The sequence below is a fragment of the Sapajus apella genome, unplaced genomic scaffold (assembly GCF_009761245.1).
Source record: "Sapajus apella isolate SASKATOON/1434 unplaced genomic scaffold, GSC_monkey_1.0 scaffold97, whole genome shotgun sequence".
NCBI lineage: Eukaryota > Metazoa > Chordata > Mammalia > Primates > Cebidae > Sapajus > Sapajus apella.
The window spans coordinates 5,580,205-5,606,542 of NW_022437037.1; the positions used below are offsets into that span (position 1 = coordinate 5,580,205).

The 26,338-nt window shown below is 46.3% G+C and overlaps 1 protein-coding gene across 2 annotated transcripts in view; it reads left to right on the forward strand.

Annotated features, from left to right (window-relative positions):
• ABL1 (ABL proto-oncogene 1, non-receptor tyrosine kinase) overlaps nucleotides 1–26,338 on the forward strand; it is a 159,932-nt gene that overhangs the window by 121,171 nt on the left and 12,423 nt on the right. For both annotated transcript variants that reach the window (XM_032257614.1, XM_032257615.1), the window contains exons 2-6: nucleotides 8,669–8,842; nucleotides 9,402–9,697; nucleotides 16,247–16,519; nucleotides 24,750–24,834; nucleotides 25,454–25,631. In XM_032257614.1, the coding sequence (XP_032113505.1) occupies nucleotides 8,669–8,842; nucleotides 9,402–9,697; nucleotides 16,247–16,519; nucleotides 24,750–24,834; nucleotides 25,454–25,631 (1,006 nt within the window). The remainder of the gene's footprint in view (nucleotides 1–8,668; nucleotides 8,843–9,401; nucleotides 9,698–16,246; nucleotides 16,520–24,749; nucleotides 24,835–25,453; nucleotides 25,632–26,338) is intronic.

Consider the following 26,338-nt stretch of genomic DNA (forward strand, 5'->3'; position numbering starts at 1 on the left):
ACACACACACACACACACACACACACACACACACACACACACACACAGAACCGTCTCAAGAACCTTCTGGAGAGCCCGCAGTGTGGACAGTAATGAATGCTGCATAGCTGGCCACCTTGCACTCTAGTGGGAGCTGTGAGCTGTGATGTTGGGCAGAGGTGGGAAGCTTCCCGGGGATGTTTTTCCTGGAGGTAAAGTCCCCCCTTGGGCTGTGAACTGGCCAGTGCTGGGGCTCATGGACATTTCCCTTCTCTGACTGTTGGCCAGCATCCGGCGCAGCACCAGCAGCCCCTGGAAGTCTAGGCCAGATAGGCCATGTCCGAGAATCTTTTGTAAACATTTTTCATCAGTGACTCACAGCTTTGAGAAAGGATTATTTTTATATAAAACGATCTTTCAATTGTACTTTAAAGACCCAAACCATTTTCTTAGAATACTGTCTAAACAAGTTAATCATGCACAGATCCAGTGAATTTTGTGGCCTGGTTCTTATAAAATTTCCAAATAATACTCTCATAGCCAGAGCCAGAGCTTCTTAGAGGTTTGGAGGCGTTTTTTAGATGTCACTGTTCTCGGTGCTCAGCCAGCTAATTAGTGACTTTTCCTGAGTTTAGTTAGTGAGTGGAAGCCTTTTTGTTAACATTATGACAAAATGACAATATGGTTGGTTTTTTTTTCTTTCTTCAGTCTATCTTTATTCTATGAAGAAACAGACAATATGGTTTTAAGCAGAGTGAGAGGCACTTTTGAAGATCCAGATCTCGAATCTATTTAAAATATGACTCAGAAAGGAGGCTGCAGAAAATGTTTACTAAAAAAATTTAAGAATAATAGCAGATGCTAAACTTTATTTCCCAAGATAATAGCCAAAAGATCTGCTGGAAGAACAGAAGAAGGGAGCTATTTGGGGCATCCTTTTTTTGAATGAAGCCTTTGGACTTCTTTGGGGGATCTCACTTCCTGACAGAGGGACGGGTGGAAAGTTCATGTCTCAAGCAAGAAAAATTTAAGTACATTCTGCAGCTTTGGCCCTGTAAGCTGTGATCATTTTTAAGGTTGACGAGCATAGTTCACTATGAAATGAAGCAAGTAACTTGGCATTTACACATTGTGAGTCAATTTTGACATCAGCCTGGATTGGGAATTGACTGGAAGGTTTTGGTGTTGGACTGTGGCTACACTTCAGTGCCTCGGTCCAGAGGCATGCATGAGCAATACTTCCCTTTGGGCTTTGGCCATTAATTTGTGGAATAGAGCAAGAACCGGAGAGGAAAGTCGAGAGACTGCCTTGGATTGCCTGATGTCCTGTTGAATCAAAAAGCAGTGGGAGGCCCTTTCCTTCCTAACAAAGGCCTCATCCTCTTGCATAACATTCCCAGCATCTGTCGACATGTTCGGGACTGTCCCACTTTAACCCACACTTCAAGTTGATGGTCACCTCTGGGCGGGTATCTGCATTCTGCTTATTCCAGGTGTTTTCCAGGCCACTTCCCCGATTATGTAACTTTGATCAAATCCAGATGTGGCAGAATGTTTGATAGAAGAGGTAAAACGGCATTTGAGAAGAAAAGCGTTTCTGTATTCATGACTTTGGTTTAATTTCCTGTGTGGGCCTGGTCTGCCAAAGTTGTTGCTCATGACCATGAGGTTGACGCACCAGAGGGAGGCACACAAGTGCCTTTTCAAGATAGCCTGAGGGGACCCTCCCTCCCCAGCGTGCTTTTTCATGTTAAATTTTCAATTATGTAAGTTTAGGACCAGGCACAGTGGCTCACTCCTATAATCCCAGCACTTTGGGAGGCTAGGTGGGCAGATCACTTGGGGCCAGGAGTTCAAGACCAACCTGGCCAACATGGCAAAACCCTGTCTCTACTAACAATACAAAAAAAAAAAAAAATTAGCCTGGCATGGTGGCTTACGCCTGTAATCCCAGCTGCTAGGGAGGCTGAGGCTCCCGCTTGAACCTGGGAGGCAGAGGTTGCGGTGAGCCGAGATCGCACCACTGCACGCTAGTCTGGGTGACAGAATGAGACTCCATCTCAAAACAAAACAAAAAAAGTTTCAGTTGGCTTCTATTAATGTTTTTCTAGTTTTTTTTTTTTTTTTTTTCATTCTTTTCTGGTAATAAAAACAATCCACATTCATTGTGAGAAATATACAGTAATATAAAAAAGTATAAAGAAAATTTAAGGCCGGGCATGGTGGCTCATACCTATAATCCTAGAACTTTGAGAGGATGATGCGGGCGGATCACCTGAGGTCAGGAGTTTGAGACCAGCCTGGCCAATGTGGTAAAACCCCATCTCTATTAAAAATGCAAAAAAAAATTAGCTGGGCATGGTGGTGGGCACCTGTAATCCCAGATACTCAGGAGGCTGAGGCAGGAGAATCTCTCAAACCTGGAAGGTGGAAGTTACAGTGAGCCGAGATCTTGCTGTTACACTCCAGCCTGGGCAACAAGAGCAAGACTCAGTCTCAAGGGGAAAAAAAAAAGTAAATTTTAAACACTTATAATCCCACCACCCTGAGTTAACTACTCTTCACAGTTTGGTGAAATTCCTGGTCTTTTTTCAGTTTTTTTCATAATTGGAACCATGCCTCTATACTGGACTGTAATATAAACACTTAATATATTATTGTGCGTATATTCTCAAATTTAAATATTTTTCCAAAAATATTTTGAGTGGCTTTTAAAATATATTGTATGAGTGCAGCATAAACTAACTTATCCTGTGTTGGTAGATATTTTGTACTTCCCTTTTTCTGTGCTGTTATTTAAAATTAGTGTATAGAAATCATTGTGTTGATCACTTAGGATAAATTCCTAGAGGTGAATCGGATGTTAAATTCTTTATAGACTTTTGGTTCATATTCCAGTTGCCCTCAGTATATACACCTACTATTAGCATTGTGTGAGAGTGCCCCTCTGAAATCTTACCCACACTGGCTGTCAGTGTCTAAAAGATGTATCTGCAAATTTGGCAAGGAAGTTGCATTTCTTTGATTACTATCAAGAGTTCACATACTGTCCATGTTTAATGGTAATTTTTTTTTTTTTTAAGATGGAGTCTCACTCTGTTGCCCAGGCTGGAGTGCAGTGGCGTGACCTTGGCTCACTGTAACCTCCGTCTCCCAGGTTCAGGTGATTCTCCTACCTCAGCTCCTGAGCAGCTGGGATTACAGGCGTGAGCCACCATGCTCGGCTAGTTTTTATGGTGTTGCTGTTGTTGTTCGAGATGGAGCCTTGCTCTGTCTCCAAAGCTGGAGTTCAGTGTCGTGAGCTTGGCTCACTGCAACCTCTGCCTCCCAGGTTCAAGTGTTTCTCCTGCCTCAGCCTCCCAAGTAGCTGGGATTATAAGCACATGCCACCACACCTGGCTAATTTTTGTATTCTTAGTAGATACGGGGTTTTGTCTTGTTGGCCAGGTTGGTCTCAAACTCTTGACCTTGTGATACGCCCGCCTTGGCCTCCCAAAGTGCTGGGATTACAGGCATGAACCACCATACCTGGCCTAAGTTTTGTATTTTTATTTTTATTACAGACTGGGTTTCACCAAGGTCAAACTCCTGACCTCAAGTGATCTCCGGCCTTGGCCTCCCAAAGTGCTGGGATTACAGGTGTGAGCCACAGTGCTCAGCCTTTAATAGTAATTTAAATTTTCTGTGAATTTCTTGTTCATGGCTTTGTCTATTTTTTTCCGTACTGGAGGGATTTTGCTTTTTCTTGTTGGCATGTAAAGTCCTTGTGTGTCAAGAATGTTCTGCCTGGTGGTTTTTCTTAATGTAATGGCAGTGGAAGCTCTTAACTGGCTTCCACTTGACTGACTTGCTAAATTGACCAGCACTCTTCACTTCCTTATAAAACATGCCCCCCTCGTCCCCATGCCCCATGGCACACGAGATAGGTTAGCCTCACTACCACCGTCTGCTGCTGCACATGCTCCTGTCCACGAGAGCCAGTTGTGTTTATTCCAAATTTATCTGTTGTTGCAATTACTTGGTTAATATGAAGCCAATGAAATGCAAGTGTGAGAAGAGAATTGTTTCTAGGAAAATTAAGACGAATGCTTTAGAAAGACTCAGCAAAGGAAGATAACTTATAAAAATTACTACAGAATTCAGTGTAAGACAACTATAAATGATTGGAATGGATTACCGGAATTTAGAAAGCTTCGGCAGTGGGAATGCTTAGTGAATAGCTCTAAGTTCTCCCTCTGTGTGTAGGAAACTGAAGCTGGAAGTGAGATGATACATTCACATTATAGGTAGGCCTTACAGAAGAAAACGTCAAGCTCTGATCATATGTCCACATTTCATTTTGTTTTTTTATTTTTTGAAATGGAGTCTTACTCTGTTGCCCAGGCTGGAATGCAGTGGCGTGATCTCAGCTTACTATATAACCTCTGCCTCCTGGGTTCAAGCAATTCTCATGCCTGAGTGTCCCAAGTAGCCAGGACTACAGGTGTGCACCACCTCACCCAGCTAATTTTTGTATTTTTAGTAGAGACAGGGTTTTGCCATGTTTGCCAGTCTGGTCTCAAACTCGACCTCAGATGATCTGCCTTCCTCGGCCTCCCAAAGTGCTGGGATTACAGGTGTGAGCTACCACGCCCAGCCCACATACCCACATTTCAAAGGACAGTGTTTGGCCCTGCGGTCAAGACTTCCACACCGACGTAGACTAGGTGGGGGTGGGGGTCACATATTTTAATAACATTGATAATCCCTAATAGTGATGGCACTAGGTGTACTTCTAGAGCCAGCGTAAATACTCGGGAAAGGGGCCTAACATGTCACTAAGCTTCTTCCACACTCTAGGAGATGGCAGTGTTACAAGACCCTGTTTCTTGAAATTATCTTTGCCCTCACTGTTCAGAAAAATTACCAAATGTCGTAGTAAGGTAATTTGGGACTTACTCTTTCAGAGAAATAGTTCCTAAGGTTGACTTCAGTTAGTAGTACAGAAGCTAGACTTGAAGACCTTGATTACTTATATTCTGTTGGTTTATCCCAAAGAGATATTTTAGAGCACATCCATTTCTGAAAGTTCTCTGGTCATGTTGCAGAAGTTTAGTCTAGTCTCTCAGGTGGGGTTTTTTTTTTTTTTTTTAATATTAACCCTTTATTTAAAAATAACCCCTTGCCAGCAACCTCTTTACCTGCAGATATGAGAACTAGGGCACATCTAACAACACTTGCGATTTTGAAACTTCTCAAGAGCCCATGTCTTTTATTAGTGATTAATCCCTCCCTCAATTTTTCTCAATACTTTGTCATTAGAGCTACTGTCTTTCCCATTGTGTGAATGGCTACAGGAAAAAATCCATTCTGGACTGGGTGACGGGCCAGGTATAGGGAATACATCTTTTTCAAAAGGGCCAAAAGGCTAGGTGATGATGCCTCTCATCACCTGGCTCCAGGTCTTGATTCCTGGATTTAATTAAAATTCTACTAGCCTTTGGCAAAGAATAGGGGGCTGAGAAGTAGTAGGCACCTGGCTGGGGGGATGAATCCGCGAGAGACACCATCCTGGTGGGAGTTTCAACAAATGGCTCCTCTCCTGAGTTAGTCTCTTCCTCCTGGGTCTCTCCTGGTTTCGCCTGGGCTGTGGTGAGCAATGGAGCTGTGAGTTCCTGGATGGTGACACGATCCAGGATCTTGAAACTCATGTCCAGTTTCAGGGGCTGGCTGCAGCACTGGCACACGAAGCTCACCTGCATGGTGCTGTTGTTGGACGTCTTAGACCCTTCCATCCCTCGGGAACCCAGAGCCTGTCACCCAAGTCCGGTCTACCGGGGGGGGGGGGGGGGCCACTGGCCTCAGGTCGGCCCCAGAGCGAGGGCCCCAGAGCTGCCATCGCTCTATCTTCAGCGACTTCCCGGTCCGCTGGCGGAAAACTTCCCTTTTTTTTTTTTTTTTTAAAGAGAATTCAGAATCAGGCCCACCCCTGATATGGTATTATTACCCAAGAAAGGATGCTTAGGGATCCTCTAAATCCATAAAGCAGGAAAACTAAAACATAATTTTGTTACCATTTGTGTTTGACTCAAGCATCTGATAGATCCTTCAATTCTTTTCAAATTAGGATTTTCCTCTCTGTTTTTTTTCTTTTCTCTTTCTTTTTTTTTTTTTTTTTGACGTGGAGTCTCACTCTGTTGCCCAGGCTGGAATGCAGTGGGGCGATCTCAGTTCACTGCAGCCTCCACCTCCCAGGTTCAACTGATTCTTCTGCCTCAGCCCCCCGAGTAGTTGGGATTACAGGCGCACACCACCGTGCCCAGCTCATTTGTTTTTGGGTTTTTTTTTTGAGACAGAGTCTTCCTCTTGTTACCCAGGCTGGAGTGCCATGACACGACCTCTGCTCACTGCAACCTCCACCTCCTGGGTTCAAATGATTCTCCTGCCTCCGCCTCCTGAGTATCTGGGATTACAGGTGCCCACCACCACGCCCGGCTAATCTTTATATTTTTAGTAGAGCAGAGACAGGGTTTTGCCATGTTGGCCAGGCTGATCTCGAACTCCTGACATCAGGTGATCCAACTTCCGCGGCCTCCCAAAGTGCTGGCATTATAGGCATGAGCCACTGCACCTGGCCTAATTTTTGTATTTTCAGTAAAGACAGAGTGTCGCCACATTGTTGGCCAGGCTGATCTTGAACTCGTGACCTCAGATGATCTGCCCACCTTGGCCTCTCAAAGGGCTGGGATTACAGGCGGGAGCCACCATGCCTGGCCTTTCTTTTTAAGATCATAAAAATTACCAGACATCATAGTGACATAATTTGGGATTTACTCTTTCAGAGAAACATCTCCTGAAGGTTTAATTCAGTTAATGATTTCTATTTTTATGGCTTTTTAAAATTTTTTTTCTTTTTTTTTTTTTTTTTTGAGATTGAGTCTTATATCTGTCTCCCAGGCTAGAGTGCAGTGACGAGATCTCAGCTCACTACAACCTCTGCCTCCTGGGCTGAAGTGACTCTCCTGCCTCAGCCTCCTGAGTAGCTGGGACTGCAGGCACCCCGCCACCACTCTTGGTTAGCTTTTTGTGTTTTAGTAGTGATGGGATTTCACCATGTTGCCCAAAGTGGTCTTGAACTCCTGAACTCAGGCAATCTGCCTGCCTCGGCCTCCCAAAGTTCTAGGATTTCAGGTGTGAGCCACTATGCCCAGCCCAGCTAGTGATTTTTAAATTGTAATTCCTTAAATGAGTATTTTGGATTTCACCCACAATGTTCCTCAACTGTAAGATCTACTTGAGGTGATTTGATTTGCTGGTTTGCAAATCAAAGAACCTGTCTACACCTTGTGTTTATCACAAAAAAATTCTGGAGAATTTGAGCACTGTTAAAAAAAAAAAAAAAGACAAGAAGAAACATTAGGAACAAATAATAACCTGTTTGACCCTGTAATGAATAATATTCACACATTTTGTTAATTTAAAAGAGCTGTTGATTAATTTCCAACTTTTAGAATCTGTTTCAGATAAAACATGGAAGAGTTTAGTAACAGATTTTTCTATTCTGCAATAATAATTTCTACAAGGTTAAAAAAAAATGTAAAGAAGATCATATTTGAGGATGGCTATGGGGGCAGGAAAGCTGGAAGGAAGGGTGAGACATTAATAGCCTTGTCTTGTGAAGTAGGTCCTTGAGAGGCGCTGTCCTAGCTGGAAGAACAAGCAGTGTAGGTGTGTGTCCAGTGATCTAGCTGATACTTAGAGAGGTGGGGGTGATCACCAAAAAAACAGTTCTGCCTCTGGGAGCAGACAGGACTGGGATAGCAAGTATTTGTCTTCCATTTTAAGCCCTTCTGTACTATTTGATTTTTCTTTTCTTTTTTTTTTTCTTTTTTTTTTTGAGACAGTGTCTCGCCCTGTCACTCAAGCTGGAGTACAGTGGCGTGATGTCTGCTCACTGCAACCTCCGCCTCCTGGGTTCAAGCGATTCTTCTGCCTCAGCAGAAGTCCCAAGTATCTGGGACTACAGTGTGCGCCACCATGCCTGGCTAATTTTTGTATGTTTAATGGAGACAGGGTTTCATCATCTTGGTCAAATTGGTCTTGAACTCCTGACCACAGGTGATCCACCCACCTCGGCCTCCCAAAGTGCTGGCTCCAAAGATGTGAGCCACTGCGCCCAGCTAAAGCAGGAAACTTTCACTGCATATATATATATATAATTTATTTATTTATTTTTATTTTTATTTTTTTCAAAAGATGGGATTTCACCATGATGGCCAGGCTGGTCTTGAACTCCTGACCTCAGGTGATCCACCCGCCTCGGCCTCCCATAGTGCTAGGATTACAGGCGTGAGCCACTGCACCTGGCTCACTGCATATTTCAAAGCAAAAGGCAAAGACATGTGGATCGGCAGTTTTCATTTGACTAAACTCATACTGAATGAATGAATTTTAGAAGCTCCATCTATTTGGGAACAATAATTACCACCTTGGAATTAAAATACTTGATGTTTTTTACAAGATTTAGTAAAGGAAGAGTTTTTGAAAATCCACTTTAATAATAATAATATGTATTGATATTAAGAAATGAAATAAATTAGGAGTGTATAATGTTGGAAACAAACTTTCTTTGCTTCTGAGAATAAAACTATTCTTTTCTCCTAATTTTCTCTTCCTTTTTCTTTTTTCTGTGCCCCCCTTTCTCTTCCAGAAGCCCTTCAGAGGCCAGTAGCCTCGGACTTTGAGCCTCAGGGTCTGAGTGAAGCCGCTCGTTGGAACTCCAAGGAAAACCTTCTCGCTGGACCCAGTGAAAATGACCCCAACCTTTTTGTTGCACTGTATGATTTTGTGGCCAGTGGAGATAACACTCTAAGCATAACTAAAGGTAAAAGGGTTGTGGGCAGCTGGTGGTGGTTGCAGGAGACAGAGATCGTGGAATTGAGGCTTGACCTGCCACCCTCTGCTCATTGAGTTGCTTTGAAGTCTGGAATGCAGGGACGTCGGAAACAACCAGCGCATGTTTCTATGGGAGTCTTCTCTCCTTAGAGGAGTTCTTGTACAGTAGCCCCGAGCAAAAACACAACTTGCCCTAATTTTTATACTGAAAAGAACAACTGGACCAAATACTGAAAGTAGTTTTTCCCCTAAGAAAACCCGTTATTTCCCTACAATGGTGTCTTATATTAGGAACGGAGCACTTGGATAAACATGATTGATAAAAACTGAGGCCATGTAGTTACCTATCTATTCAGTACAAACAGGAAGCTTCAGATATAAACATGTATTCTTACACACTTGTAAATGCATATCTTCATGTGGACTTGTTGAAATGAAATTGATATTTAGGAACTTGGGGATTTTTAGTAATTATACAAGAATTAATGAAAAAATAATGAAGCTGGTTTCCAAAGCTGACGTGTCTGATTTGGTTCCTTTCTTCTAAGGTGAAAAGCTCCGGGTCTTAGGCTATAATCACAATGGGGAATGGTGTGAAGCCCAAACCAAAAATGGCCAAGGCTGGGTCCCAAGCAACTACATCACGCCAGTCAACAGCCTGGAGAAGCACTCCTGGTACCACGGACCTGTGTCCCGCAATGCCGCTGAGTATCTGCTGAGCAGTGGGATCAATGGCAGCTTCTTGGTGCGGGAAAGTGAGAGCAGTCCTGGCCAGAGGTCCATCTCGCTGAGATATGAAGGGAGGGTGTACCATTACAGGATCAACACTGCTTCTGATGGCAAGGTAGGGACCCCGGCAGGGGGCTGATGGGCCCAGGGCAGGGGCAGTGGTAGTTGGTCCTTGGCCAGGTGAACCCAGAGGTCCTGCTCTCGGGTTGATAAGTTATTGCAAGAAAGCTCAGCCAAGAAGATGATGTTTAAGGAAGCTTTCAAGTAAACAGTAGGAGTCATTCTGTTAGCCTCATGAAGACCCTTTATTGAGGATCGGTTCTGTGAGATTACAAGCTCTTGGGCCTGGTATGATTCTCTTATTGTTTTGCTAGAGTTTTGTTGTTGGAAAGTTACTTAAAATAGGTGGAATATCTGTTGGGTTTTGGACACGTTTTTTACAATAAGGTTCCTTCTTTTAAAAATATGTTTTACAATGATAGTAATCATCCTCAATGAGAAAAATTCAAATAATAGTTAAACTTCCTTAAAGTGAAAGACCACTTTAAATAGCACCTCCCCCACAGAAGCCTGGCATATGGTAGTAGATAATGCATCCACATGGTTAAAAAAAATCAAAAGAACAAAATGAATTACAGTGAAAAGTAATTGTCTCCTAATTCACTTTTCCTGCCTAGAGGCAAGCACTGTTACCAGTTCCTTCCAGAGTTACCTGGACATAGATAGTATATAGATGTTTATATTCAAAAAGGCACACGAATGATGCGTGCTCCTGGCTGTTCTGCATCGTGCTTCTCCCATGTGATAATACACCTTCCAGAGTGTTTTATGGCAGCAGGTTTAGAGCTGCCTCATTCTTACCAGTGACTGTGTACCGTGGAGGGACTGTCTCTTATTTCAGTGGTTCCCCTGCTGGTTGACTTTGAGGTTGTTTCCAGTCTTTCGTTATTATAAATAAGGCTGATACGAGGTGGCTTTCAAACTTTTTAAAAAATCTGGGTTCCCTGTAAGAAAAACTCATTTTACATCACCACCCAGCCCTCGCAATATAACAAAAGTTTCATGAAGTCTTACCTGCCCCCACTGTATGTAACACGCTCTGACTATTTTTGTGTGTGAGATGGAGTCTCACACTGTTGCCCGAGCTGGAGTGCAATGGCGTGATCGTGGCTTGCTGCAACCTCTGCCTCCCAGGTTCACGCAATCCTCCTGCCTCAGCCTCCCAAGTAGCCTGGATTACAGGCACATACCACCACACCTGGCTAATGTTTTGTATTTTTAGTAGAGACGGAGTTTCACTGTGTTGGCCAGGCTATTCTTGAACTCCTGACCTCATGATTTGCCCGCCTCGGCCTCCCAACGTGCTGGGATTACAGGTGTGAGCCACTGCGCCCGGCCTGATATTTTGTATTTCATTCTGTTCTATTTCTTTTTTTTTTTTTTTAATTCTAGTTGTAAGCCACTAAACCAAGCAGAGCGTGTTGTCCACGTGTGACCAGACATGGGCCTGTCAACTTGCTTTTTGGGTTATTGTTCTTATCCTGGAGGTGGAGCTACGTCCTTCCATTCTGAGGGATGTACTGCAAGGCCCTTTGAAAGAGCCTTCAGACCATGAGGGTACCTTTCTAGTGAATCAGAGCACCAGAGTGTACCGCCCATGGGGGGTGATTTTCTGGAGCAGACAGCTTGCTTCCCATCTGTGCTATTTATCCCAGGCAAGTCATGCTGCACCAAGATAATCACTTGAGGTTTGTACTGAACAGGATAATGGTTTCTTTTCCCTAGAGCTGTTTAATCAGCAACCTTGGAACAGATGCAGGCAGGCATGATCTAGTGTGACAGCTCATTAGCTAGGGGTTGGTCTAAAATACTGTTCAAAGGGGCAGGGAAAGGCCTACATACGGTATACGTGATTTGCAGAATTTGAGATTCATTCAAAGGAGGAGAATCTGCCTAAGATGCCTCTGTCTAAAAGCTCGTATGTGCCAGGTGAGTTTGTTTCATTCCAGGTAGAGCACAAGGAGCTCATCTGACCAGACAGTGTCCCCCATTGGGCAACGCATCACACTTTCCTTGGCATCTTGCCTCCTTTCTCCCTTCCTGGCAAAGAGTCTCCCATGAGCTGTCTGGGAACCTGGGGACTCCTGAGCCCACAGCGTCATCTAGAAGACCATCTGAAGAGGTTCCTTCTTGTGAGGGCCGCACTGGAGGGCGATGTGTTGGGTGGGATCATATCGCTGGAATGACAGAACATCATTAGAGGGAGTTCCCACCGCTGTGTGTTTGTGACCCTGTGGCTTGGTGCTAAAAAAAATGCTGCTCACATAGCAGAACTTCGATGAAATCCTTTTTGGATTTCTTTTTTTTTTTTTTGAGATGGAATTTCGCTCTTGTTGCCCAGGCTGGAAGTGCAATGGCGTGATCTTAGTTCACTGCAACGTGTGTCTCCTGGGTTCAAGCAGTTCTCCTGCCTCAGCCTCCCAACTAGCTGGGATTCCAGGCATGTGCCATCACACCTGGCTAATTTTTGTATTTTTAGTAGAGATGGGGTCTCACCATGTTGACTAAGCTGTCTCGAACTCCTGACCTCAGGTGATTCACCCACCTCGGCCTCCCGAAGTGCTGAGATTACAGGCGTGAACCACCATGCCCAGCCCCTTTTTTGGGAGAGGAAAATTTAATACTAGTAGGAGGAACAGGCTGGGGTTGAATAAGTTTAGTTCTTATTTTTAAATTAGCTAATCTTTAGAAAACAACTGAATTTAGAAGATTCTTCTGTGAGGCCCCAAAGGATTTCTTTCTGCCTCCACCCTCTTGGCTCTTATTTGCCTCTCTTCTCGTGTTGTGAGCTTTTCAGTAGTCAGCCCAGGACCACTAGCTCAAGGTTCAGAGCTGGGGACTGGGGGTTTTGAGCTGGACTCTTGAAGGGACCAGTGCTGAACTGAGCCTTTGCCATTTCCTGGGAGCCTTGACTGTCTCAAAAATCTCTGGATAGCCTGGGATTTGCCTCTCATTTTTCTGATACTTTCCCAAAGTTGTAACCCTCTTTTGACTTAGCAGAGCTGAAGATTGACTTTTCTTCACCGCCTCCCGCCTAAAGTTCTTAGTTCTGGATGTTTGTGTCCACACCTCATTGACTCCTGTGAGATGCCACTGTCATGTTCCTCCATTCCTTCTAGGCCCTAATAGAGTCTTTTCCTTCTTGAAAGAAATTTGCCCAGTTGACATTTATTTTCATGGTCTGCTGCAGTGACAGATCCAGGGCCCGAAACTTCAATAGAGTGGCAGGAAGGGACCATTTGCACAGCCTTCTGGATGTTTAAGGTTTACCCGCCCTGACCGCGGCTCAGCAGGCACATGGCTCACCTGCCCTGTGGAGGAGCTTGGACCGTTCTTGTGTACTGCAGGGCTTGCCTTCCCGCTGTGTGTGAGCAGCTCTCGGGGGAACTCTGAGACTAGAGGTTCCTGGCTGAGCAACCTGTAAACAGTATGTCTGAGGTGGGACTCTCGGGTCCAAGGGCCCAAGGCAGCCAAAGGTTGCACAAGTCTAAACTCCGTTAGGCCTGTCAGAAGAAATGCTGTTTCTTTTTTTTTTTTTTTTTTTTGAGGCAGAGTCTTGTACTGTTGCCCAGGCTGGAGTGCAGTGGCACAATCTTGGCTCACTGCAACCTCCGCCTTCCGAGTTCAAGTGATTCTCCTGCCTCAGCCTCCCGAGTAGCTGAGACTACAAGTGCCTGCCACCATGCCCAGCTAATTTTTGTATTTTTAGTAGAGGTGGGGTTTCACCATGTTGACCAGGCTGGTTTCGAATGCCTGACCTCGTGATCTGCCTGCCTCGGCCTCTCAAAGTGCTGGGATTACAGGTGTGAGCCACTGCACCCTGCAAAACGCTGTTCTAAGAGTTTCTTTGACAAGTCCTATCCTTTAGGTTCATGCATGATTAGGGAGAGGCAGCAGCCCTGGCCGAGCACCTGAGTGTTAATGGAACGAGGTGCATAGCACAATGACATGACATTCATGACACTAACTTGACTTTCTTCCCTGAACATGCCACGAATTCCTGATGATCACACAGTTCCCCAGCAAATGCTGCTCAAAAACTAGAACTAATCAGAAGGAAGTGCCAGCCTTGACTGTTAATGGGACATGGGGAAGACGGCTGTGAACCGAATATGCCATGCATTTGAGGGAAAATGATTTTAATATTTAGTAAGTGTCAGTATGTAAGTTTTATGTTGAAAAATGAACTAAGTCACAAGGTCTGTAAATTTAATTATTGAAAAGGATAAAATTGGGCCTTTCAGTGAAACCGCCTGTAACTGAAATCTCTCACACAGTAACCTATGGGGGAATCAAATGAGCCCAAGAACAAATTCTGCCACAAACTAGGACTTAGGGGAGCCATTAGCATTCCATGCTGGAGTGAAGGGACCTGATCCACCAGTTGGGGAGCACTCCTTTGAGGCCTGTGTGCTTCCTGCTCGGAGGGGAGAGAGGGATAATGAGACTTGTTCCCAGGTGCCCTGCCCTGGGGCCACACGGGCTCTGTGACCCGGTACCGTGCCACTGATTTCCAAGGTGGGAGTGGTGCTCTGATTCCAGGAACGTCTTCTCTAGTCTCCTTGGTGGGGAACACGCCATCCGCTGAGCTAACGGAGAAGAGGGGTGGGAGCACTTGCCACCTGCAGTGAAGTCATTAGACAGCTGACAGACTTTTCCGGAGGGGCGGGGACTTGGGGCTGACCCCACGGTGCACTCAGTTTTCTTTGTGTACAGCACTTGTGCTGGTGACTAGCACTGAAGCCAGTGAGTGGACATCACTGTGTGGGTGTGAAGCTAACGGCAGCCTCAGCGGGGCCGACTTCCGCTCCCCGACGCATTCCTGTGTGCGCGTTCGTGGGTCTGAGCATGACCCATGGCATGTCCCTAGAGCAAATCACTCAGACGCTTCTCTTCAGAGCTCTCAAGAATCCAATCGGGGCCACCACATCCTGAAAAGTCCTGCCATTCAGAGGCCCTGTCTTACAAAGTGATAAGCCAGTGTCCCCAGGCCACACTGCTTATACCAGGAGCAAGTTCCCCAGGGTGGAACAATCTTTCTGGACAAGTTTTGCCTTTCTCAGAATTTTATTTTAGTAAGATTGTGACCAAAAGATTATAACCCCAAAGTGTGTGCCTTTGGCTTGCCTAAGTTTTAGGAATGCACTTGTGTCATCTCCCCAAGCAAAACGAAAGAGAAACCTCGCTGTTGAAAAATCCTTTTTAGCTTCTTGAGAGTTGTCGATGGGACTGACTTGTACATTTTGTTGCGACCTTCTTTTAAAAATATTTTTCTTATTTACTATTACAGACCTATAGTAGTGGTGCCTGATGTAACCCACAGCCAAAGGCCTTGGCCCAGCTGTGTATATTTCAGGCTGCTTCTTCCCATTTTTTTTCATCCTCAAAGAGACACTCTCAGCCAGAACCCTTTTCTTTTTTCAAGTAATAACGTATAACAGTTATAGGCGAAGCCTGATCCTGTTCCCTTTTCTCTCCCTCTCGTCCCAAGCATCATCACTATCCCAAATCTGTTTCTTCTCCCCACGTCTTTGCAGTTTGGGCAAGGCTTCTGGATGCCCAGTCGTGTTTTTAAGTCATCTTTTCACCTTCAGTGATGGTTGGCTGCCCTGAGCAAGCCAATAGATTCAGTTATGTGCCTGGAGTCCAGATATTTTGTGTGGATTTTAACGTGGAATTGTTTTTGGTAAGGAAGCATTCCCTTGCCACACCAATGAGAAGAAAACAGGTAGCTGGCACCCCCTGTTGCTTTCTGCCAGCCTGCTCTTTCTCCTTCCTCTCCATCTCCGTTGTGTCCAGATGTGAACTCTGCATGCCGGGTTTGCCCCCAGGTCCTCACCTGCTGTGGCTCTCACGTGGGGACCACGTGGTGATCTTGTGTCGTAAATCCTTCCTTTTGCTTCCTCATGTTGGATGTATTTAGTGGTTTTCATCTCCTAATCACTATTTCATTCTAGGTTTTTTTCCCTTTAAATTACAAATTAAATAAATTCTTCTTTCCTACCAGCAAATACCCACCAAGTTCTACTGTGTGCTAATTTGATCAACAGTTATTTATTGAGTACTTGTTACATGTTGATTTCCTGTTCCCAACATCGGAATGAAAACAGCTTAGGGCTCTGCTTTCATGAAACTTCCCTGCTATTAGGTCGAGACAGACAGTAACTAAGCAGATAAACAGGAAATTATGAGCTAGTGGTGGGTCCAGTGCCGAGAAGTAAGACAGGTGCTAGGACGACCCGTGCCCGGTGGTGGTTTTAGATTGGGTGATTGGGGAAGACTTCACCGACATTTAAACTGGCCTTGGAACGGGAAGTGAGAACTGGGCATGGAAGATGAGGGGGGTGGGAGATTTCAGGCAGAGGGAGCAGCAGCAGGTACAGAGGCCCTGGGACCTTTTATCGTGTCTCTGCTTGAGCAAGTAAGTTACAGCACAGAGAGAGAAAGACAGCAGAAGTGGTTTTCTAAACACTCGGTCCTGTATGGAGAACCGCTTATCTGAGGTTTTGCTGTGCAGTGAATTAAGGCTCAGCCAAACTGCCTCACGTGAGCCCTTTGAGCTGGCCTGTCTCTGCGGGCTGAAGCTGTTCCCTCTTTCCCTCAGCTCTACGTCTCCTCCGAGAGCCGCTTCAACACCCTGGCGGAGTTGGTTCATCATCACTCAACGGTGGCCGACGGGCTCATCACCACGCTCCATTATCCAGCCCCCAAGCGCAACAAGCCTACTGTCTACGGTGTGTCCCCCAACTATGACAAGTGGGAGATGGAGCGCACCGACATCACCATGAAGCACAAGCTGGGCGGGGGCCAGTACGGGGAGGTGTACGAGGGCGTGTGGAAGAAGTACAGCCTGACAGTGGCCGTGAAGACCTTGAAGGTAGGCCGGGACCGCCGGGGCGCCCAGGGTACTTGGGGTGAGGCGGCTGCGGGCAGCCCCCGATGCACCTGCCCAGAAGCCTGCCTTCCACCTGTCATCTGAGGGCTTCATTGGTGCCAAGGAATTGACTTTTCAGTCCTAGGTCATCCTTGTTTCTTCATAGGAGTGGAATCATTCTCATAGTCCCAGCGTGTTTCCACACATGGTGAGAGCTGACAAGCTTGGAGGGGTTTTGGTGTAAAAGATGAGTCATTTGGAGAAGTTTTCTCATTCTATGGCAAGATTCTCTTAAAGCCGTGGATTTCCATTCTGTTTGTGCAGCATGGAGATCACTTCCTACGGAGAGTTAAGGAGGAAGAAAGGATCTCTGAGTTTTGAAAGAAGATGTAACCAAAATGTGTTTGACTGTTGTGTGAATTTTGTTGGCCGATTTGGAAGGCATCACCAGTGGCTTCCAGTTCTGCAGCTGCCCGGACTCCTGCAGGCAGAGCTGGAAGTGCCCCCGCGAGAAAGGTGTCAAGGGAAACTCGCTTTTTACCAACTCAGATACAGTCCGTCCGTTCTTGTTAACTGCGACTTTCACCCTCTCCACTAATGAATAGTGTTTGTAGTTTCCAGACATGTTTTTTCTTCTTTTGAAGTTCTTTGAAATCCTTAGGATGCCAAGGGAAGGAAATTTTCATCTTCAGCCCTCCGTGTTCTTCAAAATGTGATCTAGGCTTTTCCCTGTGGTGAGGGCGCCCCCTAGTGTTGACTTACATTATCTCCACTTGTTTTAAATGAACTTTGATTACATTGACCTTTGCACAGAAATCAAGAGAGGGAGCCCCTTTTTGTAGCTATTAGAAAAAAACTGAAACATCCACCTCTGGGAAAAATAGAGCTTAGTTTGTGCATGTGTCTCAGAAGTCAGGTGCACACATTGAGACTGCTGTGGCCACATGCCTGCCTTTTAGGGACCCTGTGACTTACCTGATGCCGTCACTCAAAGGCATAGTGAAATGGGAAGTATGATCTTTGGCTGGATTAAAGCACCTGCTTTAGAGAAAAGATCACATCCTTTAGTCCTAGAAACCAAAGGTGGTTTCCTGATGCTGTTATTCGACACACCAGGGGCAGGACTGGCACTGGGGTGGGGACATGTTTTTGGCTCACCTTAAGGACCCTGGATATTTCTCAGATAGGACTTTTTCTTTTCTTCTTTCTCTTCTCTTCTCTTCTCTCTTCTCTCTTTCTCGTTCTCTTCTCTTCTCCTCTTTTTTTTTTTTTTTTTTTTTTGAGATGCAGTCTTACTCTTGCTCAGGCTGGAATGCAGTGGCATGATCTCAGCTCAGTACAACCTCCGCCTCCCAGGTTTAAGTGCTTCTCCTGCCTCAGCCTCACAAGTAGCTGAGATTACAGGCACCTGCCATCAAGACCAGATAATTTTTGTATTTTTAGTAGAGATGGGGTTTCACTGTGTTGGCCAGGCTGGTCTCAAACTCCTGACCTTAAGTGATCTACATACCTCGGCCTCCCAGAGTGCTAGAATTATAGGTCTGAGCCACCACACCTGGCCCTGGACTTTTTCTTTTTTCTTTTTTTTTTTTCTTTTTATGGAGACAAGAGTCTGGCTCTGTTGCCCAGGCTAGAGTGCAGGGGGGTGATCTTGGCTCACCACAACCTCTGCCTCCCAGGTTCAAGTGTTTCTCCTGCCTCAGCCTCCCGAGTATCTGCGACTACAGACGCACACCATCATGCTCGGCTAATTTTTGTGTTTTTAGTAGAGACAGGGTTTTACTATGTTGGCCTGGCTGGTCTTGAACTCCTGACCTCATAATCCGCCTGCCTCAGCCTCCCAAAGTTCTGAGATGACAGGTGTGAGCCACCGTACCCAGCAGACTTTTTCTTAATTGAATAAATTTCAGGTTTCTCACTTCTATTTGACAGTTCCTGGGCTCAACACCGGGATTAGAAAATGAATGGGACAGTTCTTCACCTGAGGCATGGGGTGGTCCAGGTAGTAGGAGCAAGAAGGATTGCAGCACAGCAATCCTCGGAACGCCACCGGGGGTGAACGAAGGAGGGACTGGGGAGCTGTGTGTGGTGGGCTGCGGTGAATAAGCATGGCTTGGCCGAGGGACAGGAGCTGGGGGGTAACGAGAGGCACAGTGGTGAGTCACGGTGGCCTTGAGGCCTGGCTAAGGAGCTAGGATTTTATGGAGGCAGTGGGGAGCCAGCCATTCAGAGAATCGATGCATAGGAATGACACGATCTGATTTCAGCTTCTCAGAGATTGTTACCTTAGAGAGCACCAGGACTCAGTGCGGGTGTCTTGTAAATACAGCAGTCCCCACAAATGTGGGTCGCTTGTGGCTTGGAGATACCAGATTTTTATACCTCTAGCCACACTTTTACGCATATGCAGTTTAGTTCACTATCCTCAAATGAAAGAACTGAAAGAACAAAGCAGCCATTGCCCAGCATACCGCAGACTGTGAGTGTAGGGCCAGGGCTGTGCAGGTGCCCCAGCTCCTTGGGTTGCACAGGGTTGAAGACCAGACCCGAGAAATAGGGCCTTGACCAGCCCGGCAAACTGGGAAAGGCCTAGACTTCACCACACTTTTACCAGGATTTGTAAAATGAGGATTAAAAGCACAAAATACACGAGATTTCAACTAGTGAAGACTTGTCTGAAAACTTCAGAGATCAAGTTGTGCAACTGGGCATTAGAGGAAACGCTGCTTCAGTAGATGATGCTGTGGCATTATTTTCTGAACGGCTGAAGGAGGAGATGAGAACCTACTGGAGACCAGTGTGGTTTGGGGCATGGGTTTTTTACATCGGTGAATCTAAAATGGGTGCCTTTCAGAATGTGCTTTACTAACACTGTTACTTAGCTGTTAATTATACTTTAATAATTTTTCCCAAGAGCCTAATTCACTTATAATCTCACAGTTGGTAAAGAATTACAGGATAGGCCGGGCGCGGTGGCTCAAGCCTGTAATCCCAGTACTGTGGGAGGCCGAGGCGGGTGGATCACGAGGTCAAGAGATCGAGACTATCCTGGTCAACATGGTGAAACCCCGTCTCTACTAAAAATACAAAAAATTAGCTGGGCATGGTGGCGTGTGCCTGTAATCCCAGCGACTCAGGAGGCTGGGGCAGGAGAATTGCCTGAACCCGGGAGGCGGAGGTTACGGTGAGCCGAGATCGCGCCATTGCACTCCAGCCTGGGTAACAAGAGCGAAACTCCGTCTCAAAAAAAAAAAAAGAATTACAGGATATCATTGCATGGATTTCTGTGGGCAGTCACCCAGAGTGGTATGTAATTAGGGAAAAGGCAATATGTCCCTTTCTAGAGGTGCGTTAACTGAAAATATGGTACCAAGCAGCTGCGAAATAAATGAGCCCTCCTTCCTCCTGGCCGTGTGCAAAAACAGCCCTGCAGTATGTTGCCTTTTTGCCAAATAAGATTAGTGCCAATATTGGGCATTTACCCTTGCTATAGAAGCTGAAATTGCAGGGCATGGTGGCTTACATCTGTAATCCCAGCACTTTGGGAGGCCAAGGCCAGTGGATTGCTTGAGTCCAGGAGTTCAAGACCAGCCTGGGTAACATGGTGAAACTCCGCCCCTACAAAAAATACCAAAACATTAGCCAAACGCGGTGGTGCGCCTGTAGTCCTAGCTACTTAGGAGGCTGACATGGGAGGATTACCTGAGCCCAGGAGGTTGAGGCTGCAGTGAGCCGTAATCACGCCACTGCACTCCTGCCTGCAGAACAGAGTGAGACCCTGTCTCCCAAAAAACAAACACACAAACAGCTGAAATTCTTGAGTGGATTCTAAATCATGGCAGTGGCTAACATTCGGCTTTCACCATGCCCTTGCTGTGTGCCTGGCAGAGGTCTCCATGCTTGTTACATGCCGCATCTCATTGATTCCTCACGACCTTAAGATCCTTCCAGGCTGAGCATCCCAAACCCTAAAATTCCCAAATCTTACCTGCTCCTAAATCCAAAGCTTTTTGAGCACCAACATGCAGCTCAGAGGAAATGCGTATTGGAATGTTTCAGATTTTGGATTTTCAAATTTGGGGTGCTCATCTGGTACTACATAATGCAGATACTCCAAAATCTGAGAATATCTGAGCTCTGAAGCACTTCTAGTCCCAAGCATTTCAGTTAAGGGACATTCACCCTGTATCAGCATTTTAATGCTGAGAAAATGGAAGCAGAGAGAGGTTAAGTGACCGGCCTGGCATCACACAGCCAGGAGTGGCAGCATCAGGATTTGAGCCCGAGCACTCAGCTCCACAGCTCAGCTCTTCTTTTTTTAAATTGAAACCAGATTCTTATTTCTCAAACACCATAAAAATTTACATAAGCCATAGTTATGCCTTTTAAAAAAAAGATCAACTTTTCCCCTACTCTCCCGTTCGCTTCCTTTACAGGTTGTGGCTATGAGCTACCTTCCTCTTCAGAACCCTTGGAAAATCCTTGCAGCCGCGCCCAAGCATCCTTCCCTCAGCCGATTCTGGGTCTCTCAGCTTCCACCTATCCTGCCCATTTCCTATTGCTGGCCTCTCCAAGGGCAGAGCCAGTGTCCTCCGTTGCCAGCAGGGGGAGCAAGGGCCTACTTTTAACCATGACTCCTCAGTGAACAAGGAAAGCAGCCTTGGGTCATGTACCTTCCCGGCAGAAGGAAGAGGGAAGAGAACAGGAAAAAAGGAGGACACTGGGCTGACCCTGGCATATGGGAAACTGGACTTACAGCACAGGCCCATTGCTTGGGAACTGCACCCTTGAATTTTGACAGTCTCGGGCAGGACATAGTCTTACTATCTGTGTTTTAGGGAGGATGTGCTTAAGAAAACCCACAGTCACGTACAAGAAGCCCTAATGTCTTGGAGGTGTTTGAACGGGGTCTCACTGTGTTGCCCAGCTGGCCTCAAACTCCTGGCTCAAGCAGTCTTCCCACCTCAGCCTCCTGAGTGGCAGGGATCACAGGCTTGTGCCACTGTGCCCAGCTACAAGGCTGCAGTTTTTAAATGAGCTGTGTTCAAAGTTTGGACAGCAGTGTTTTTGTTTTCCTTTTTCTAAGATCAGTCCTCTAAGTAACAGACTTTGGAAAAGACCGCTGTTGATCTGGCTGTGACATTTAGATTGACTCATGAGCTCACTGACAGATTTACTACTTAGACAGTGGAAAATAACGTACAGAATATATTTTTTCCAATAGGTACTGTATGCACACAATGCCCCCCCACCCTCGAGCTCTGTGTCTGTCCCGAGTCCACATATGGGAACCTTTTCCTAAGCATGGGACAGCATCCTATAGACGCTGCTCTCTGCTTTCTGTTGTCCACATAATGTATCCTCATCAATATACAGAAGGTTGTCTTGGTTTTGTGTGGATATATTCTTAACATGTACCAACTTTCAGTGGGCCTTTGTCTTATTGCCAGTATTTTGCTGTTACAAACAGCAGCACAGGGATTATCCTGATTTGCATATATGTGAAAGTCTCTTGGTGGGTCAGCTTCTCAGAACTTCTGGATCAGGGACCATGAGCATTTATGCCTTTGACCATACTGCCAAAGTGCCTTCCAAGGAGTCTGTGTCATCAGTTTGCACTCCCCTGTGGTGTTGAGAGAGTTCCCGTTGACTCCACCTAGCACAGTGTGTTTCAGCTTTATTTTCTTTCTCCCAGGAAATGGGTGTTATTTGGGGAGCTTCAGAAAGAGGCCAAGAAGGAAGGGCAGCCGTACACTTGGCAGCTGCACGCAGTGGCTCTCTGGCTGCACAGGGTGGGCCACACGTAGGGAGAGAGGCCGTGCAGCTGTACTTGCTCCTGCAGGATAAGCAGGCGATCCCCCTGGGCCTCCCACAGTGCTGGGATTACAGGCGTGAGCCACCACACTCAGCTGGCTATTGTTAATAGTTAAAATAATAAATTGAACTGCCGGGCGCAGTGGCTCACGCCTGTAATACTAGCACTTTAGGAGGCTGAGGCGGGCGGATCACCTGAGGTCGGGAGTTTGAGACTAGCCTGACCAACATGGATAAACCCTGTCTCTACTAAAAATACAAAATTAGCCAGGTGTGGTGGTGCATGCCTGTAGTCCCAGCTACTCGGGAGGCTGAGGCAGGAGAATCACTTGAACCCAGAAGGCGGAGGTTGCGGTGCTCTGATATCACACCACCGCACCCCAGCCTGGGCAACAAGAGCAAAACTTCGTCTTGGAAAAAAATTAAAAAAAAAAAAAAAAATTGAACTAGGTCTGATTCCAGCAGGGGGAGACAAATTCACACTGATTTTTCTGTAAGAAGAAGAAGGAATTATTTATACCTTCCTCCCGTGTGTTTGTGTGTGTGTGAGGGACAGATGAGAAGAGGGCTGCCTTTGAAAGCCATGCTCCTTGTGCATGTGCATGCCTCTCAAGATTATAACATGGGTCTCTTAGAAGAGGGTCAGTCGCTATAAAAGCAAATGACATTTATGAAATGGTTTCATTATGTGTGGTTTATTACATGGTCTTCAAAAAAGAAAAACCCCACTTGTTTAGAAAGCTTCCTTTGAGAGCTACTTTTTAACCATACTGTTGATCAGGCAAGATTCTTGAAGCCCCAGTCCTGTACGTGAGCAGCATTGAATCCCTGGATGCTGGCAGGCATTCACTGTCCAGCCTTTGACATTAGCGTGTCACCCTGGTAAATCAGAGCACTCCATGCCAAAAGCAGCATGGTCTGCTGAGCACGTTAAGGAGCAGAGAGGACTCAGAAGAATTAAATGGCCAATGGGGTGGCTGCAGGGGTGAGCTCTTTCCCCCTCGGACAGCTTGGCACGGTGACTACCAACGAGGTTTAATTGACATTAAGAGCAGCTCACCATTTTTAAAGAGCAATAAATTGTTTCCAAGTTTCAGTCTCAGGGAGCCCTGAGCTAAGAGATAATGGGCTGACACATAGCCTCATTGGTCATGCTTCACTTGTAAACAGGATGGGCCAAAGCAAGTTTGCTGTAAGTAAAGGTTGGCCCGTCCTCTGGAAGCCTCCCCCGCAGCAGTGGGGTAACCAGGGCAGCCACAGCAAGCAGGACTGTCAGGACGCTGTCTCCCAAAGGGGCCAGAACATATAAGGTTCCACATTTCACAGAAAGTTGATGAAGCCTTCCTCTTTGGGGAGCCTTGTTTTTAAGACGTTCACTCCCTGTTCCCTGTACAGTCTTTCCAAACTCTGTAAGCTTGGAGGCATCTCACTTCCGTCTTTGGACTTTGTAGCCAGGCTCTCACAGCAAACAGACCATATCATTTAATACCCACCTGCTTCTTTTTTTGATGGCTGGTTCAGTAGACAGTAGCGTTTTTTGGTCAAAAAGAGGCTGACTGATGTAGGCCAAGGTAAAGGCTCTGTGTGATGGGGCTGTCCCCAGGGCTCAGTGCCACAGCACTTCAGACTTGAGCCCAGACTAAAAAGATGCGAGGACCTGTAGAAGTCATGGCCTGTCTGTGCTGGGCCCAAGCTCCATCTTTTTCTCCCTCTTGGCATTTAGATGCTGTGGACTTGTTAAAATGTGACATGTACTGATGATCCTTGTGAATTCGTTGTTAGAGGAGCTGCTGGTGAGGATTATTTTAGACTCTGAGTAATTGACCTGACAGACAGTGATGACTGCTTCATTAAGAGCCCATGACCACGTGCCAGAGCAGTTCAGCATCCTCTTTGGTACCATACTTTGAGACATCGCTCTTCTTTGTGATGCAGTATCTCTTTCTTGTCACCAGGTTCTCTTCTCTTACATGAGGTACATTTCAGACTCTTCAGGTGATGTTTTTATGCTGAGTGTGTTGGCACCCCTTGGAAACCAGGTTCCCTGGGGAAAGAATGCTACGATTGCGGTGTTTGCCCATGTAGCTCTCCTGTACCACCATGGACTCCCAAGAGGTGGGGAAACACGTGTGGCCTGCCTAGCAGGCACCAGAAGCAGGTTGTCTGCACATGCAAGCCAGCTTTGCCCTGTTGCTCTGGGGGAGAATTCAAAAGTTTGCTCCCCAAGGGGAAAGTTCTTTGTGTCATCAGGCTGCTGGTCAGCTGTTACGGAACCTGTCTGTAACAATGTGGCCATCACAAAAGGCAGCCCAGGAGGAGCCTGCGTTAAAGCTCCAGCTTGTATTAACCATTCAAGTCGTACTTACCCACTTAAAAGCACTTGCTGAAATAATTTCACCGTCATCTTTTCCTTCTGCAGGAGGACACCATGGAGGTGGAAGAGTTCTTAAAAGAAGCTGCAGTCATGAAAGAGATCAAACACCCTAACCTGGTCCAGCTCCTTGGTGAGTAGGCCTGGGGCTCTGTAGAGAGGGTCTCACACCACACCCGCAGGGTGACACAGGCGCTGGGGAAGATGCACGGGCGGCTCATTACACGAAGCCTAATTGGAACATTTGTGCTCTACCAGTGCTCAGCCGTTGGTCAGATGAGGCCTGTGTGGGATGGGCACATATGCAAATGTAAGTACAAGAGAGAGAATGTAGTTATTTTAAGTGGATACGTAAGAGCAGTCAAATGCACATCTGTAGTTAGTTTCTGAAGCTTGAGAATTTTCAAGAGTTTTCTCACTGAAGTGATTCTGTAAGTAGACATAACCATTTGGTGGGGGTAAACTGACGGTGGTGAAGGTCGTTTGGGCTGGGGCCAGGTCTGCTTCTGAACTCTGTGGCAGCCTCTCCCTGTGTGAATTCAAGTTCACTGGCTTGAGAAGAAGAAAGGAGCCTGGCCATGTACCTCCCATGTGAGCACAGTCCCGGAACATGGGTGCTTGGGACCATGCTAGAAGCTGGGCCCAGGTCTCAGGAGCAGAGTCAGAATCCCTCAGAAGGCTTTTTCTTTAGACAGTTGTTTGTTCAGTGGGAGCAGAGCCACGTGCTGAAGTCCTCAGTGTCTTGTTGGCAGGGGTCTGTACTCGGGAGCCCCCGTTCTATATCATCACTGAGTTTATGACCTACGGGAACCTGCTGGACTACCTGAGGGAGTGCAACCGGCAGGAGGTGAACGCCGTGGTGCTGCTGTACATGGCCACTCAGATCTCGTCAGCCATGGAGTACCTGGAGAAGAAGAACTTCATCCACAGGTAGGGGCCCGGCCAGGCAGCCTGCGCCTCGGAGCCGTGGGGCCTGGAGCCAGGCAGCCTTTACAAAAAGCCCCAGCCGAGGAAGTCTCAGGGCACAGCTTCTAACCTCAGTCGCAACACATTGGACTTTGGAACAAAGGCAAACACTAGGCCCCTGGCAAAGCCAGCTTCGGGCGTGTGTCCAGGGCTGAATTCAGCCAGGCCTAGACTCTGGACCGGCGGAGCAGTTAATCCCTGGCATAAGAAATATTTCATTTTTGAACCATTTTGTGCTAAGTGGAATATTAAATGAAGTTCATAAAAGGCGTCCTTCCTAATCGTCACAGCTCCCTCTGAAATACAGTGCTCATTGTTCCTCCGGGGCCAGCGTCCATCAGTAATGACCTCTCCCTGGGAGCCGCTGCCATTGCTTTTGCACAGACTCGTGGTAACAGCCAGTACATGGGTTTTGTTTTTCAGTGTGTTTGTTGTTGTTTTTTTTTTTTTTTTCCCCTGCTTTCTCTTTATTATCTTTTTATTCTCCACTTAACTTGCTGTCCTCTGGTTCAGGGATATTTCCACAATTGTCAGAATTGTGTATACGGAGGTCTAAATTAAGCGTCTTTGCTGTTTTAAACCCTCAAGTGTTTTGACCTTCAAATGTGCCACAATTATCTTGGTCTTCAAATTCTTTGCTGGTGGAAATGGCTTCCTAGCAAAGCAGTAGC